Raw genomic sequence first — 16,894 nt, 5'->3', positions numbered from 1 at the left:
ATCTTTTGTGCAGTATAAATTGAAAGCTATTGGTTGCTAAGCGACGGTCACTCGACGCGATGTCAATCACTTTTACAGCGACCTGATTTTAATTAACAAGAACTGTTTTCAAGAAGATGAGCACACCAAGGTCACTTGATGCGACTATTTGCACGACATTCAGGGCGTTGTGGATCTCTAATACCGTTTCTGAGATTCAATCATGGTCTAGTAGGGCAATCAGGTGCGCCAGAAATATCAAAACTGACAGTGGTTCTGAGTGATAAGTTATCGAAGCAAGATGAAGACAGTACTATCGATACTAGTTCGGCACCACTTTCATCACCTAAGACCGGCCGAAAGCGAATTGAGCAACCCAAAGCAACGCTTCCGCCTTCCCTACAGTATGTGAGAGACCTTATGGACCATTATAAAGATCATGTTGTTCTCACTCAGATGGGATCGTTCTATGAGCTATATTTCGAGCATGCTTCTCAGTACGGGCCTCAGCTGAACTTATCGTTAACAGAGAAAAGCTACTTCTGTGGAAAAGTGCCCTTTGCGGGCTTCCCTGTGCACCAACTGAGCCGACATTTGAAGATTCTGGTCAATACTCATGGATACAGCGTAACCATTGCGGAACAGTTCAAACGGGAGTCTGCCGCAGATAACGATGTCAACAAGTTCTACAGAAGAGTTACGAGGATAGTGACACCAGGAACCTTCATCGATGAAGCTTTTGAGAATCTTCAAGAGAACACGTACCTGTTGAATATTGAATTTCCGGAGAATTGCGTGGACAGAATAGCCGATCCGAACTTGAAAACGGGCCTATGTTGGTGTGACGTGTCGACCGGTGAGATATTTGTCCAACAGGTTCTGCTGAAGGACTTAGTTTCCTCGATTACGAGAATCCAGCCAAAAGAGATTTTGCTTGATGATTCGCTATTCTCTTACAATCTTGAGTCCGGTTCCTGGTATCCGGAGCTTGTAGAGCTTAAGAAGTACTTCCTAAAGTACCAGAAGCTTCCGACACGACATCGAACCATGGATTCCTTCTATAACCTCTTTGCTGCCACGGAGAGGGAGGAGGATCTGAAGCTACTCACGATTCAATTAGGAAACTTTGGTCAAAAGGAGATTGCTGCGCTGCGAAACATCCTAATTTATGTCAGTGAACATATGCCCGATTTGCCTATGAACTTTCAAATACCTCAAAGGCAGTTGACCGGTTCTATTATGCAGATAGATTCACGAACCGCCGCTGCCCTAGAACTGCACAGAACTGTTAGAGATAATAGGAAAAGAGGTACATTACTATCCACCATTCGCCGTACAGTCTCGCCGGCTGGAACTCGGTTATTGACTCAATGGCTTTCAGGTCCCTCCCTTGATCTAAAAGAGATACAAGACCGTCAGAGTATGGTTCAATTTCTTCGAAATAATTCCGAAGTTAGAGAGAACGTTATTGAAATGCTGAAGACGGTTCACGATATACCGCGCATACTGCAGAAATTTAGCTTTGGTCGAGGAGAAGCGCTGGAGCTCATGCAGCTTGCACGCTCAATACAGACAGCCGTCAAGTTACGCACTTATCTGCAAGAACAAGTAACATCATCAAGCAAAAAGACCAGAAATATAGTATCGTCCCTCGCTGAGAGAATAGCTTTCCAGGACGCATTGACCAACGAGGTTATAGAAAACTTGAATGAAAGAAACCTTGCAGAAACGCAAAAGCAACAAGAAGAGCAAGGTGATAAAGCTGGTGAGATTGAAGAAAATCCCGAATCAAATATAAGCATTTTGTCTGGTTCTGAGATTTGGGTCGTAAATCCAACCTACAGTGACACACTCCGGGGGTATCACGAACATTATCAGACTTTGCTCAATACAAGGGAGACCCTGCAGCAAGATTATCATACATTGTTAGTTGACACGCTGGGCGCCAAATCCGTCACTTTGAAGCAAAAACAGACTGGCGAGTATGCGTTACATGTTCTCGGGACAGCAGGCAATTTGAAGCGGATCAATGATTACATTAAAGATGGTGAGAAATTTCAAGAGTCCCCATTACATATTTTGCAGCAATCAACACAAACCCGATGGTTGTCGCACAAGCGATGGTCTGAATTAGGCTATCAGCTTGAATTAGCAGTTCTCAGGATAAAAAGTGAGGAGGAACGGATAATCAATAAGTTTAAGACCGCATTTCTAAAAAAGAGTAATGAAATTCGAGCTATCTCTGACGTTTTAGCTCATCTGGATGTTCTATCATCCTTCGCAGTGCTGGCACAGGAGAAGAATCTAACCCGTCCGAAAGTCGACCGCAGTCATAAGCTTGAAATCATCGGCGGCCGTCATATCATGGTTGAAGATGGCATCATGAATAGGTCGCTGGAAAAGTTCACCGAGAATAACTGTAAACTCGATGGAGGTAAATTATGGGTTATCACAGGGCCTAACATGGGCGGTAAGTCCACATTCCTAAGGCAGAATGCCATCATAGTGCTTCTGGCTCAAATAGGCTCATTTGTCCCTTGTTCAAGTGCTCATATTGGCTTGGTTGACAAGATTTTTAGCCGCGTAGGCTCTGCAGACGATCTATACAATGAGATGAGCACTTTCATGGTCGAGATGATCGAGACGTCTTTCATTTTGCAAGGTGCCACGAAGAGATCCCTGGCAATCTTGGATGAAATTGGACGTGGAACTAGTGGAAAAGAAGGCGTCAGCATCGCTTATGCCACCTTGAACCACCTCGCCGAAGAGAATGGCTGCAGGGCTCTATTTGCTACACACTTCGGCCCGGAAATTCGCGAAATAATGACATCCTATGATAATTCGGCTCTTGCTGAGAAGGCATGCTTTTTCAAAAGCGGCGTTATCGACATCTCAGAGACCGACTTTTGTTATGATTACAAGTTGCGCCCGGGCATCTGTGAAAAATCTGATGCTCTTAAAGTCGCTCGGACTGCAGGTTTTCCTGAGAAGGCATTTAATGTCGCTAAGGCTTTGCTGTCTTGAACTTATCAGCTACTGTAGGTAGAAGTATAATTTTTTTTTCTGACCATAAGCCATCATTCATCATAGTTGAACTCTTTCTTTTGACTTTGCTTTTGGTTTGTCTCCAGTTGTTGCTGTTGCATCAATAGGCTGTGTAACTGTAATACTTGCTGCATATTGGCCTGTGGCTGTGGAGCGCCTGGGATTCCAACACTATGATAGTGGTCAACTTGCAAGGGTACCTGCTGATACTGAGGGTATGGTTGAGTTGGAAGTACTTGTTGTGTTTGCTGGTAAAATGAAGGGGGGGATTGCAACGAACCATACGGCGTATTGTAAGTGGGAGGTGGAACTTGCTGAATATGCTGATTCGGTACCGGTGAAAATTGGTGGCCCTGAGCGGTCAATGGTTGTGCTGGCGGATGATAGTAACCGCTCTGCTGCATAGGCGGTCCCTGCTGCCCGAACATAGGAGCTTGGTATGGTACCGCAGAGGCATGGGACATTTGCGGGTAGTATGCCTGTTGCTGTAGCGGTGCACTGCTAACAGGTTGACGAAGAGTGTCGTCCTGTCGAGAACTTCTCGATCGGTAAGTGTGCTGTGTCATTCCTACGGGAGGCTGCATTTTTGGGTACTGCTTTGGTTGGCGTTGTACTTTTGGTTTTTTAATGCTACCGGATTCAATTTTGCCTTTAAGATCCTTGATATCAACGTTTTTGTTCTTCCTGCGTTCTTTCTTCAACCTCTTGTACAGCGCTTCCTTTTCATCGTCGGAAAATTCTTGCTCGTCCTCAGACAGCTCCTCATCGTATCCATTGGATGCATCAGTTCCTCTGATTTTCTTCAGCTCGAATGTATCAACCCAATGCGCTTCAGGCACCACGATGAAAGCCCTTTGACCGACCCGCTCCTTCAACTCAGCAAACTGCGCCTGTCTGGATGGCGGCAAAGTAACTCTGTAAAACGGATTCTCTAGCTTACCAAACACTTCACACAGTGTACCAATCAAGGTACGATCCTCAAGACAAAGGATAGATCCCTCCTTCAATACTCTTCTTTCACCTGACTCAAGGCAGTGGATAATTACGTTATTATCAAAAGCAGACTTTATCACACCAATTTCTGATATCTTGGCATTAGAGTTGATCTCATACCCGTCAGGCAGACCAGGAATCGGTTCTTCATCAATTTCGTGTTTGGATTTGATTGCACCTTCAGGACTCGCTTCTTCATCGTCGTCATCGACCTCCTGCTCATCTTGCGCAGCAATGCTCGAGCTGTCCGAGTTATCATCACTATCACTATCGCTATTTCCATCAGAGGACGAGGAAGCTGCAGAAGATCTTTTATCTTGTGCTTCCTCATCACTGGTCTCAACTATACCGATATCAACATCATCTTGTGGCAATTTTACCTCCAAAGAGTCCGTTGGGTTCTCAAGAGCCTTACTAAACAGATCCTCAGAACTCATTGAAAGTCGATAAGTGGCTAGGATAACCTTGGCGGTCTCTTTTGATGATTTTCCTCGAGATGAGAAGCTATACTGTGCTGTATGGATCGATTCGTAAAATTTCACCGCAGAAAGAGCTGATCATGTGACACTACTACTTCAAGTCACATGACAACAGCCTGTAATCTCCATATCCCATACTCGAGCCCTAAGTCGCTGGTAGGGTTTACTCCAGTCCTAGAAGTACTTCTCTATCAGTTGGCCTTGGCTGACACTTCCATCACCGGTTTTCCTGTCTCTCATCAATTGCGCGGCAACTCAGCTCCACAGACAATCTCTGAGCACGCCAACGCCTGGCAGTGCTGTTGCCCACCTCTCATTCCCCAGTTCCACGTCTCGATACTATCGTTACTATTACAGGTAGTTGCGAACAGCGAACGAAGGTACATGTAACAACTAGCGTTCTTTTATATAGCCGCCAATCTTCCAGGCTCCCAAAAGTCGGATGGAACCGCGGTTATCTCGGACAAATGTCTTAAGTCACTCTGAACGTCCAAGGCACAGCCCTTCTCGGCGCTAGAGCGGACTTTTACCGCAATAGGAAATCACAGTCGCTGCCCCTCAGCCAGTTGTGAAAAAAGAAAAGACAAAGGTTAGTCACATTCGATAGATCAGATAGTATACCGAAGGCTATGTAATTGATATATACAACGTCATATATATCACCAGGACGAAATGGGCTTTGTTTGCTAGAGTTTGATGTTGAAACTAATGGGTTTACGGGGAAAAGAACATAAGCGAGGTGAGCGATTGGTGTTTTGAGCTTTTGCCAAGTCCTGCAAGCTGGTGATTGTGTGTGACACATTTCTTAGCTTTTACCCGACAATAGTCTTCTTCGACATTTGATGAGTTCGGTTTCGTCCAGTGAGTGTTTGGAGGATCGAGAGTCGTATAACAGTCATGGTCTTGAGAGAGTCACTTCTTTGTACTCACAATCGAGTTCTACTAGTGAGGAAGTGCCAAGAAGTCGGAGGGCGAGCACATTAGGAGTTACAACTATAGCGAAGACGTCTTCCGCCGACAGTCGAGCGTCCATCAATGGCCCCGAGTCACTGAAACTGTCGTTAAAGAGAACAATCACCAAGATCGTTGATGCGGTGAAGGACGACAATGAGCAGACGGACAAGGACAGCAGTGATCTAAATAAGGTTTTAGAGTCACGGTTTGACGTCGAAGATGCCATAAGGTTGGTAAATAATCGGAGTTCTGGGCGGCTTCCCGTCAGGCAATCGTTCGATGAAGAAGTATCTGCTCAATCTTGGCATGGCGACACACCAACCCGTGGGAACAAGGATTTGGATGACGATTCAGATCGTCAAACTGTCGAAAAAGTCTTCACAAACAAATCCACTGGTGATTTGGAGCTTCCTCCCGATGGCGGCTATGGATGGGTAGTTACTTTTTGTATGTGCGTGGTGATGTTTTCCACATGGGGTTGTAACTCTGGGTTCGGTGTGTTTCTGGCTTTCTATTTGAACGAGGAGGTGTTTCCAGGAGCTACAAAGTATGACTATGCCCTGATCGCCGGTCTGACGGTCGCCTTGGGGCAAGGTTGTTCACCATTTGTTATGGTTATTATGAGGATCATTGGGATAAAATCTACGATGCTTTTCGGTACTGCTTTGATGTTAGCTGGTTTTATTTTGGCGTCATTTGCGACTCAATTGTGGCAGCTTTATCTGACTCAAGGTGTGATGAGCGGGGCATCAATTTCGTTCATATTTGTGCCGGCCACGACAATGATCCCAGGATGGTTCTTGAAGAGAAGAGCAGTTGCCATGGGATTATCAATGATGGGCACTGGTGCTGGAGGTGTCGTTTATGGATTGGCCGCTAATAAGATGATCTCTCAAGACGGAAACACTAAGACGGCCTTGCGTGTCTTGGCTATAACCTGTACTGTAAGCGTATTGGTTGCAATTGTGTTTTTAAAACAACGAAACCCTGTACCGAGTGTTGGACTAAGATCGTGGAAGCTTATTGTTTCGCAATTCAAGCAGATTTTCGACATTAGGGTAGTGAGAAATCCATTCGTTTCGTTGGTCGCTTTATGGTGCAGCCTTGCACTTTTGGGTTACAGTCTAATGGTGTTCACATTATCTTCGTACGCTATTGCGCGTGGTATGACAGCTCATGAGGGTTCCATTTTAACGGCTGTTCTGAATGCTGCCCAAGCTATTGGCAGACCACTGATGGGCTTGGCAGGTGATAAATTCGGCAGAGCTAATGTAACTATCGTTTTGACATTCTTTCTTACTGTACTTTTGTTTGCGTTTTGGATTCCTGCTCACACTTTTGTACAGTTGCTCATGTTTTCAATCTGTGTTGGCAGCTGCGTTGGTGTAGCAAATGTCATGAATACGGTGTTAATTGCAGATAACGTGCCGCCACATCAGTTTTTGACCTCTTGGTCATTTGTGAATCTTTCTAGTTCACCACCTCTTTTGGTGTGTGAACTAGTCGCACAGGCGCTAACTGTACCAGGTGATAAAGACAATCCATATCTGCATACGCAGATATTTGCTGGTTCTTGCTTTTGCGCTGCATTGATTTTAGTTCTCATTTTAAGAGAATATGCTATTCGGTTGAAGCTCATTGAGAGGCAAAAAGCTACTGACTTGGAACTTGAGGAATGGAAGCTTGACGGTGAGCATGATCCGAGCAATGAATTGGACAGCGATAGGGACCTAGAGGAGGTGCTTGCTACCCTGAACGAAAGGAAAATCAAATATGATTTATTACTCGGGTCTGGTATCAAGAAGTATCTATTAAGAATGGCTTACCCGATGAAGGTTTAATTCAATCAAATGCATTAGCTGTTATTGTTACATATTTTTCGGCGTCCAACCTTAATTATTCATATCAACCTAACGTAGTACCGTACCTAATTTAGCCAGCTCATCGTCTCCGTCGGTTCTCAAATCTTTAATAAACAAATAAGATGACTCCTTGAAACTCTTGTAGACAGCCACCATGTTCTTCAAACAAGAGTTGAACTGTACCAGTAAGTTATTCAGCAGTTGCGGTTCCCCTCGTAGATTCATTTGAATCAATATCTCATGAGCGGCGTTATTCAATAAGGCATAACAATGAATAAACTCAAATATCAAGTTTAGAATAAGTATCAACGAAGTTGGGTATGGCTGTCCAGAATACATGCCAACCCTGTGATTGGGGCCAAAAGCGAGTAATTGGTGTGAGAGAATAGAGTTCAAAAACTCATTATGCATCTTATCCAGTTCGTCAATGTTAAACAACCTTGTGGTCTGTTTGGTTTGTTCCTGCCCATCAAAGACACTTTTTTTTGGCCTCAAGATACCATCAAGCATCAAGATACCGCTTTTAAGCCGTACAGTTGGAAATTTGTGACTATCATTGACTGTTTTGGTCAACGACAGGATGCCATCGAACTTTCTGAAGTTTTCATCAATAATACTTCTGAAGCAGTAATTCTCAAGTTTTGAATTAAACTGCTGTAGCAGGCATCGCAGTACGTCCGCTTTGGATAGCTTGTTTGAAAGATCCCTAACAAGTGGACTGCTTTGCGCGAGCTTTTTAAAATCTCTAAGAACTTGATTCGTTCGAAGCCACTCATTATTGTAAAAGTAGGTGTTTTTCTTAAATCTCCACAGAAAGTTGAAGATACGCAAATATTCCTTATTTCCATCTGCTCGGTTAACATTCAGCACAACAGTCAGCGGCCCGTCAAGCAGGTAGTCTAGTGTAAAAACATCCCAACCTACGGAACCATGCCCGAGGTCGAGCACTCTAGCGTCGAGGCCGCCAATAACATGATTGGAGTCAGCTCTGCCAAGTAAATTCCTTAGCGAGGATTGCTGGACTGACTCCTGCAGAAAGCGTGTAAGCTCGTAGCTCGACAGAGAGGCAGATGGGGCACCTAGTATCGCACTTGCCTTTCTTATTAGTAAATCTATCAGGTCGCTTCTGCCCATGAGTAATATGTCTTTTAGAACAAAAACTACTTTCTTATAATTGAACTTTCGCATTAAGACGTCTACAGTCTTTTTCGTGACTTCATTATAATGCCTGTGAACAACCTCGTGGAATTCGGAAGACAGTTTGCCATTTTTCTGCTCGTAGAGGTTCCTATATTTTCGAGACAGATCGCTAACGCATTGGAGCTCTTTACAATATTTCCCCAAAAAGATGAGAGTCTTGCCTATGACAAAAATTTTGGAAGCGATACCTTTCGGTATGAAATCTGGCACTTTTGTCAAATTCAGCCGCACAGAAAGCTCATTGCTTGCATCAATTCGTTCAATAAAGAACTCATCGTTCGTGGCATCTAACTTTGCAAGAGTCAGCCAATTAAGCAGATACTCCGAATATAAGGAAAGCAAATTTTCCGACAGATCACAAGTCAAGCGCCTTATATGCAGATCGCCATGGAAGACTAGTGACTTAGATATCATCAGATAGGAATCACCAGATGTTTTCTCGAAATTCTTTGTGAAACCTTCAAAAAATCGCAGTGTTACAATATGATCGTAAATCTCGTAATATACTGACAAAAGAGACATCGCTTTGCCTGACACGGCAAGTGAATTGACAAACCCACTATAGGTTCTCAAAACTTTATCAATCTGAATTATGAGGGCCTTTTTCAAAGGAGAAATGTCTGAGTTCCTATATTGATCTACCATGCGTTTCAGCTCCTGGTATAAAAGACCTGCTTCAAAGATCAAATGCAAAAGACCGCTTACTGTGTTCGAAATATTGCTCGGTATATCCACTCTGTTTAACTTTAAGGGGAATAAATCAGAAGTTGTTGCCAGTAGTGTATAGGGAACGAATCTTAGAATTTCGGCTTCCGGAACCATTTTCGAATAATAAGGTTCGCTCAATGCATGTAACGTAGCTGATCTATGAACACCGTAATCTTTGTATGAGGAAACCAACGAACGGCGGTTCGATAGTCTCTCCAAGTTTTCGAAGGAGTCTGCCTGTAGGCTGACGGGTCGCAAAGGACTTAATAAACCGTTATGATTTTCCAACCCCTTCAACGTTAGCGGAGAATCCTCTCTGCCCAATAAATTCGCTGGTCTTGGCGCTATTTCATCTATCAGCATCGACTGAAACGCGGAGAGATACCGTATGATCTCTCTCTGATCATTCACTTCTAACAAAACTTGCATCACGTTCAGCAGCTTTTGCCATCTCAATTGATTCTCAGGAGTGTTTTGTATTCGAGATTTGTATGCATCCAATAAGGAGTGTAGTTGGGCAGTGGACCTCAAAGGTGAATTGAGTATTTGCTCAAGTTCATGACAGAGAGCCGCAATAGTGTTGTCGCTTAAGGTTAGAGGAGCTAACCCTTCGACAACGGGATAAAGAGCAACCTGTAAATTCATCAGACCAGCTGAATTTGGCATCAGTTAGTAGACGTGCCAGATTCTCCTTTGTTTACGAAACCACAATCATACACGATGAGCTTGACGGATCCGAATTTTCTCTTGTACGCGTAGTAAGCTGAAGACAATAAACTATATCAATTTGTGTCAATTGAGACTAATTCTACATGCCTATATATTCAGCTTCTCTATTAAGTAATGATGTATTAGCGCTATTGCGCTGGCTATAGCCTAAATCACCCATCGCCTTTTCGTAGTGCAAGAAGTTGTAGAATTGCAGCAAAGCCCTAAGAGCTATCTCTTGTCCGCAAGCGTCGCTTAGCTCTCCGGAAATGTCCTTCCCGGTAACCCAGTTGTCGACCAATTCTAGGCGCTCGTAAAGGAACACGCCGGATATTAGCTCCATATGTTCCGATTTCCACCTCTTGTTTTTGAATGGCGTCAGCTCTTTGACGATCCTCAAGATCGGATGGTAGATATCCAAGTTGAAAACTCGATAGAACTTCTTAAACAACGCTCCCACTGAGAGGGGCAATTCCTTAAGACGCTCTGTCTTGCTGCCGATGACCTTTCTCAGTATTTTCAGCATGTAGGAAAACGAGGATAGCATCACTGTGTTATAGTCAGTTGCGTTGCAGGAATAAGCATCTCGATAGCTGTCGTTAAAGTTCGAGCAATATTTCCAGAAACCGGCACTGGGTCCTAGCATTCTGTTGTAAATGCAATCTGTATAGTCTTCTGCGTTCTTGGAAAGAACAGAAGTGCAAATCTGGACATATCGAGAATCGTTGAGCAGTACTGCGAAATGCTCAAATTTGAGGATGTGGCTAAGCTTAAACCATTTCAAAAGTAGGAAAATAATTCCAAGGGATGATCTCATTGATATCTCTTTAGTCCTATTTATCTCCAATCTTGGCATCAATGAGGATATTTTGGTGTCATCTGCAAAATCTGCACGACGATAATTAATGTTGGTAAGGTTCGATTCAACCGTTTGCAAAAGCACAAATACTAGAGAATTTAGACTTGGGAGACAATTCGCGTAATACGATTCTATTCGGTTCATTATCTCAATTGGCTCCTTGATTCCCTGCTTTCCTACCGAGTATTTAAACGGATCAATCGTAAGATCGACTTTCCATCCACGTTCAGTCATCATAAACAATTCTCGCTCATGCCACAGTTGTTTCACGCTCAACTTGATATCAACATTCTCAGATAATATCTTTGAAGCCTCTTGTATGCTGTACGGCACAATAACTTCAGAGTTATCGCTGCTTCCATTAAGCTCAATTCTTTCGCTTAAATCATCCTTTCCGTCTTCATCATCCGATGGATATAGACATGGGTAAGCCATGTTTGTTTGAAAAGATTTCCTAGTTCTAAAGTTCGTGTTCGCTTGGACGGTGCTCGGAGAACCAGGAGGCGATGGGGCTGGCGTCGCCAGATGCTGTTCCGGGACTGCCAAGCTGAGATTCATAGGGTTTTTTACCTTAGAACGAGGAATCTCTAAGAATTGAGAGAGGGAATTTGAATTATCTCCATCCGCTGGCAGGCCGCCAGTCGGCGTAACGTAATCTGGAAATCTCGCTGTTATGTCCTCGCGGAAGGCCTGATAATGCAGTGGTGATATTGTACATTGCTTTGTGCTGCTGTTATTTGAGCGCTTGATGCCATGCAACTCGCAGATATACTCTTTAGTCCTTTTATGCAAATTTCTGTCACCAAACTGAAGGACGAGCAGTTTGTACAGTAAATTAATGATGTTGCGGATTCTCATTGAAAGCCTGCTGTTCCAACGCCAATGTTCTATGTAACGGGTCAGAAACTGCAGTATATCAGCTTTCTCGAGTGATTCTATAGTCTCTTGTATTTCTCGAAGATTTTCCTCTCTGAGATCAATGCAAACGCTGGATATGAAGTAAAGGATCGTACTAGAATAAAATAGTAGCATCGTACTTTCCTTGAGATTCTCAGAATCATCGCGGCAATTTATGGCGATGATCTTGAAAAGTTCGACGAGATTCGGAACCTCCGAGCAAAGCAGTAGATTGTTTCGGCGTATATGCTCCGTGTGCCGATCCAAACTATCAGAGGAAGCAAACGTTCCAAGAGAGACGTACGTCAATACCAGGAGTCCTGATGCAGGATTAACCAACGCGTCTTTCACGAGACGAGAGATGACAGTTGACGCAAACTTTGAATCAGTTAGGAACCTGCCCGATTCGGGAACCTTCTTATCGAACTCTGCTTGGAGAGCAGGGAAGAAAGTAAAGTCGGAAGCGCAGAACCAGTCTGCCAGATCGATGTAAAGCCCATTAAAGTCCTGCAGTGACCACTCTACTTTCGGAATGGAAATCGGCCTAAAAGTTGAGGATTTATCGATTTCGGCAGCCCGCTCATCAAGGCTCCTCTGAAACTCAGCATCAACGGGCATATTGTAGTCTATTTCGCTCATAGTGCCATTCAGACCTTCGTTACCTTTTGCCGATATTGGTCCGTCTATTTCATCAACATTTGCAAACTCTTCGTCATCCTCTCCTTCGGCAATCTCTCCAAGCCTGAAGTCCTCGTCAACATCGCCTTGCCGGTCACCTTCTTGTAGCTCTCTGTTCTCATCGAACTCGTTAGAATCCTCGTTCTTCACCTCGTCGTCCTCCTCGCTGTCACAGGCCACTGTAGTGACATTCCCTTCGATTCCAGATCGCATTCTAAAGCTTTCCTGACCGCGTCCTGCCGCTGCTTTTCTCTTTATCCGTTGACTATTCAGCATGCCCTCAGCTATGCTCGCCTTAAAGTAAAGCATGTTGTTCAAATCATGCTTCCTCTCGTCAGCGGACTTGTTTAGCTCAATGCTACCACTGCTAACAGTATGTGCCCTTGTAGAAGTGTCGTCGAAGAAGTTCAGGTTTTTCTTCAGATTCGATTTGGGTCTCAGGTTACCCAAAGATACTGACCTTGAAGGCAATTCCGTTCGTTCTTTCTCCACCATTGGAAAGCTCAAAGACCAGCTCTCAAAGCGCCGAGCTGCCACGTTAACTAGATAAGCTAGGCTGGCCAGCTGTTTCTGTGCTGATAGTAAGGTTCATCATTAAAGCATGGCCTTTGCGCGGGTGAACAACGCATTGAAAACCCTATATAACAAAGACTGAACACAACTAGCGCTAAGAATTGCAAGAGTTCCGACCCAGTTTGAGAATCTATGAGTGTCAGTTTAGAGAACATTCTTGGATTCAAAGTTAGAGTGATCAATGTTTTAGACGAGGTAACCGAAGGTAAGGTTTACTCTTTCAATTCATCAAACAGTACTCTGACGCTTCAAACAAACAAAAAGAACCAGCAGCCTTCATTCAAGATAATAAAATGCAGTTTCATCAAGAGTCTTGAGGTCAGCGGGGAGAAGCCCGCGTCAAATGTGTTCAAGAGGCAACATATCAAACCAACATACATTGATGTGCAGAGAATCGACGAAGCATTGAAGAAGAAAATTGCCCAGAAGGAGAAGACGAATGTCTTGATTGGCAAGGGCGTCAGTGAGGAAGGGCAATTCTTTTTTGATCTACTTTATAAGACAGTTTCTGACACGAGATGGGTGGACAAGGCCATTGTTGTGCTGGACGATGTGCAAGTGCTGCCACCGTACAAGGTAGAGAATATCAGATCACACAGTGGCACCAATAGTCAGTCTGCTGCTTTGGTGCAAAAAATCATAGAGAGAGGTTGGGAGAAGCTGGAGAATGCCAGCGAGACCAACGGCCGAAAAGGCGGATAAGTAATGTAGATTGATATATATGCGCGCAAGGCGGCTGTCAAAAGAGCATCTTATTTAAGCCAAAGACCACTTAATAATCAAAGATTCAAAAAGTTTTAATCCGCGGTTGGCGGTGCCCATGGCGCCGTCAAGCTCGTTCCATTTCAATTGAAGATGAAAGGCGCGATCGTCGTTCTGATAGTTACGCAGCTCATCTAAAGAGAGATACGCCATGTCGCCATTATAATTGCTGCACTTGAACGTCTCCCAATAGAGATTGAACCAGCAATGAGACCGCGACGCTAAAGAGGTGAGACTGCTCACCATGTGGGATGTCTTTGAGGTGATACCGAATTCTAAACGGATGTCGTTGGCATCCGTGTCTAATGGTAGGCACATGGTGAGTCCCTTTCCCATCGGCTGGCCAAGCAGGTCATCATCGGTCTCCAGGCTCGCCAGATCCACCAGGCCGTCTCTGTCATCATTATATTTCTGAATCTTTATGTACGCAACGCAATAGTTAGAAATGATGATACCTGAGGGCTGCTCCAAATGTATAGATTTCAATTTAAACCGAGCGTTTGCGCAGTCACGCAGAAAGTTATTCCTTAGGTCAAAATCGTAGGAGAGAAAGAGCTCGTGGTACCTCAGATAGCGCAACTGCGACGAAATAACCACCCCGCGAGTAATTCCCCGTTTGAACCTGTTATGCATGAATATATCTCGTGCCTCCGGCAGCGGACACTCTAGGTACTTCATGAGATAAGCAATGGCAATCGTTCCAGAACGACCCTTCCCTACTCTGCAATGCAGTACTGCCACGGCAGATTGGGAGCGAGACAAGTGCTGGTGCATCTCATCCACAATCCTCTGAAGGAGTAGAAACGGCGGTGGGCAGTGATCCATCCAGCCATGTCTGCAAACAAGCTGCTCCGGCTGCTCGTCACTAAGATCAGTGACGAGCCTAGCTGAGTCTCCCTGATAAAATTTACTAGCTATCTCGGCCACCTCTTCATCTGCATAGTCTGAACGGCCCACTTCAGCTTTGAAATTGAAAATTTTCCAATTGCTTACACCATGATGCATATTGAGAAACGTAATCAGTTCCTCCAAGTTGTTTCTGTACATCAATTTCGGAAATTTCAAAACCGGGTAGGAGCATACAATAATCCTCTCTGTCACGTATGAAAGATCTAATGTGAAGTCTGTTTCATGTTTATGCCCTTTGAGTGGACTCGCATAGATAACTCTGAGAATGTTGCGTGGAATTACCTTGGAAATTTTTTTGGTCATCGAATCTGCAGACTTGACTGTTCTGCTCTGTTAAAGCTCTATAGTCTGGGTTATTATAATTCTTGCTTAAGTATTTTCTGTCACTTTATTTTGTGGCGCGACAGATCTAAGCGTAGCTAGACCCGCTTAGAAAATCTATAATTCTCTGTGACGTCCATTTCAAGGCAGATTCTATAGACACCTCATCGTCGTTGAAGAAGTCTATAATCCCATCTGCCTTGGATCTGTCTATCTTCCCCTCTACATCATTGTTGATGAACAATTGAGCGTGTGCCTCGCGGTATGCCTTGTATACGAATTCATCAAAGTAGTAAGGCGGATCCACCCAATAAGAATCAAGTGTTTGGTAGCCTGGTCTAGCGGCTCTTCTCTTTTTTAAAACTTCGTAGGGAGCTCGGATCAGAATTTTGACGTCGAATTTAGATGTTATCACTGAATTGTGGTATATCATGAAGCCATCGACTATGACTATTTTCGAAGCTGGAGCAAGGGAAGCGCATTGTTTCTTCAGGCTTGCTAAGAAATCCTGTTCGATATCGAATTTCCCTATATTATCGACGTTGTCATTATGGATAAGTTCTTTCGAAATTTGGCCCGTCTGCTTAATGAAGTCCAGTTCTTTCTCAAATGACTTCATATCTAGAGCCTCTGGGGAGTCCCAATTTCTGATTCCGTACTTAGGGTCCAAGGGCACATCTTCATCATGTTTGTAGAAGTCGTCCTCATGTAGGAGGATACTCTGAGGAAACAATTGGGTCAGAAATTTTGCAATCGTCTGAGGAAGTTCGTTAGTAAATCCAATGCTTAAAAGCTTAATTGCCACTTGCACGTACGGTTTTTCCACTTGACGAGCAGCCACTAATGGCAATTAAGACTACCCCATTTCTAGTCATCGTCTAGCAATCTTTCTAGCGTACTCTATTGCGAAGAGTCTTCTCTTGGTATGCTGTCTAACACTTTTCATCAAACATAGTGAGCCGTTAAAAAACTACCGAATTACTAAGCTTACGTATAGCATTGAATTGTCCAGTCAAAGAAGGCTTGCAGGGTATCCGATCACTTGCTTAGAAACGATGTCAGAATTCATAAATGAGAATCCAACTGTTGTGCAAAAGAACGAGCTTCCTAGGAGGAAGGAGGACGACGTAGAGCTTTGCTTTTCCGGCAAGGGCAGCGATGAAGCTGCGCTCCAAAGGAGGAAAGCTCTACTGAAAATTGACCATTGCCCCCAGTCGCAGGTTCTGCAAGAGTCTGAACTGTTAGACAGACTTCTTTCCAAGTTTACCTCCCCGGAATCCGAATGGGACGACAGTGAGACGGCGACAGAGGAGTCCGACGAGCCTGCAGATATCATCGATGCGCAAGAAATTTACGATCTAATCGCCTATATATCTGATCCCGAACATCCACTCTCATTGGGCCAGCTCTCTGTGGTCAATTTGGAGGACATCGAAGTTCGTGATTCGGGCAACAAAGATGAGATGGCCGAAGTGATAGTATACATCACTCCTACGATCACACATTGCTCCCTGGCTACCCTTATTGGACTGGGAATCAGAGTAAGACTCGACAGAGCTCTGCCGCAACGGTTCAGAGTGACTATACTGCTGAAGGCGGGCAGTCACCAAAGCGAGAACCAAGTGAACAAGCAGTTAAACGACAAGGAAAGAGTCGCTGCTGCTTGTGAGAATGAACAGCTTTTAAGTGTAGTCTCCAAGATGCTGAGTACTTGTCAGTAAGAGCCACTGTATACTGAATGCTGCTTAGTTAGATCCGATGACACAAATTTTTTTTCTTGGCAAATATTGTGCTGATATTAGAAGATCGACGTTAAAGAAGAAAGCTTTTCTGAAGAGTGTTTAAGTGTTTGATAAGAGCAATTGCGCAGGATGGGATATTTTGTTCCACATGAGAGTCTCGAGAACTTGAAGGCTTACAAGTATGTGGATGTGACATTGCAGCATTGATGCTGTGAATGAGCAGAT

The 16,894-nt window shown here is 44.1% G+C and overlaps 9 protein-coding genes across 9 annotated transcripts; 4 read left to right on the top strand and 5 right to left on the bottom strand.

Annotated features, from left to right (window-relative positions):
- Positions 1-138: 138 nt before the first annotated feature.
- On the top strand, positions 139-3,003 carry MSH1 (mismatch repair ATPase MSH1; the record flags this gene model as incomplete). The annotated part of the gene is made up of 1 exon (XM_037283565.1): positions 139-3,003. One exon carries the CDS (start codon positions 139-141, stop codon positions 3,001-3,003), a length of 2,865 nt encoding a protein of 954 aa, XP_037139461.1.
- Positions 3,004-3,056: 53 nt separating this feature from the next.
- NAF1 (RNA-binding snoRNP assembly protein) lies at positions 3,057-4,454 on the bottom strand (the record flags this gene model as incomplete). The annotated part of the gene is made up of 1 exon (XM_037283564.1): positions 3,057-4,454. One exon carries the CDS (start codon positions 4,452-4,454, stop codon positions 3,057-3,059), a length of 1,398 nt encoding a protein of 465 aa, XP_037139460.1.
- Positions 4,455-5,338: 884 nt separating this feature from the next.
- Positions 5,339-7,291, top strand: ESBP6 (Esbp6p; the record flags this gene model as incomplete). The annotated part of the gene is made up of 1 exon (XM_037283563.1): positions 5,339-7,291. The coding sequence occupies one exon, from the start codon at positions 5,339-5,341 to the stop codon at positions 7,289-7,291; it is 1,953 nt and encodes a 650-aa protein (XP_037139459.1).
- Positions 7,292-7,360: 69 nt separating this feature from the next.
- On the bottom strand, positions 7,361-9,886 carry SPC98 (Spc98p; the record flags this gene model as incomplete). The annotated part of the gene is made up of 1 exon (XM_037283562.1): positions 7,361-9,886. One exon carries the CDS (start codon positions 9,884-9,886, stop codon positions 7,361-7,363), a length of 2,526 nt encoding a protein of 841 aa, XP_037139458.1.
- A 142-nt stretch (positions 9,887-10,028) lies between these two features.
- On the bottom strand, positions 10,029-12,857 carry FAR11 (Far11p; the record flags this gene model as incomplete). Its single annotated transcript, XM_037283561.1, has 1 exon — positions 10,029-12,857. The coding sequence occupies one exon, from the start codon at positions 12,855-12,857 to the stop codon at positions 10,029-10,031; it is 2,829 nt and encodes a 942-aa protein (XP_037139457.1).
- A 210-nt stretch (positions 12,858-13,067) lies between these two features.
- Positions 13,068-13,637, top strand: LSM12 (Lsm12p; the record flags this gene model as incomplete). The annotated part of the gene is made up of 1 exon (XM_037283560.1): positions 13,068-13,637. One exon carries the CDS (start codon positions 13,068-13,070, stop codon positions 13,635-13,637), a length of 570 nt encoding a protein of 189 aa, XP_037139456.1.
- A 54-nt stretch (positions 13,638-13,691) lies between these two features.
- On the bottom strand, positions 13,692-14,909 carry TEP1 (putative phosphatidylinositol-3,4,5-trisphosphate 3-phosphatase; the record flags this gene model as incomplete). The annotated part of the gene is made up of 1 exon (XM_037283559.1): positions 13,692-14,909. One exon carries the CDS (start codon positions 14,907-14,909, stop codon positions 13,692-13,694), a length of 1,218 nt encoding a protein of 405 aa, XP_037139455.1.
- A 106-nt stretch (positions 14,910-15,015) lies between these two features.
- On the bottom strand, positions 15,016-15,802 carry NRK1 (ribosylnicotinamide kinase; the record flags this gene model as incomplete). Its single annotated transcript, XM_037283558.1, has 2 exons — positions 15,016-15,684; positions 15,743-15,802. 2 exons carry the CDS (start codon positions 15,800-15,802, stop codon positions 15,016-15,018), a joined length of 729 nt encoding a protein of 242 aa, XP_037139454.1.
- Positions 15,803-15,982: 180 nt separating this feature from the next.
- CIA2 (iron-sulfur cluster assembly protein CIA2) lies at positions 15,983-16,648 on the top strand (the record flags this gene model as incomplete). The annotated part of the gene is made up of 1 exon (XM_037283557.1): positions 15,983-16,648. The coding sequence occupies one exon, from the start codon at positions 15,983-15,985 to the stop codon at positions 16,646-16,648; it is 666 nt and encodes a 221-aa protein (XP_037139453.1).
- Between the last annotated feature and the right edge of the window lie 246 nt (positions 16,649-16,894).

The sequence above is a fragment of the Torulaspora globosa genome, chromosome 4 (assembly GCF_014133895.1).
Source record: "Torulaspora globosa chromosome 4, complete sequence".
Taxonomy (NCBI): Eukaryota; Fungi; Ascomycota; class Saccharomycetes; order Saccharomycetales; family Saccharomycetaceae; genus Torulaspora; species Torulaspora globosa.
The sequence above is the reverse complement of the archived record's forward strand: the minus strand, read 5'-3'. Positions and strand labels throughout refer to the sequence as shown.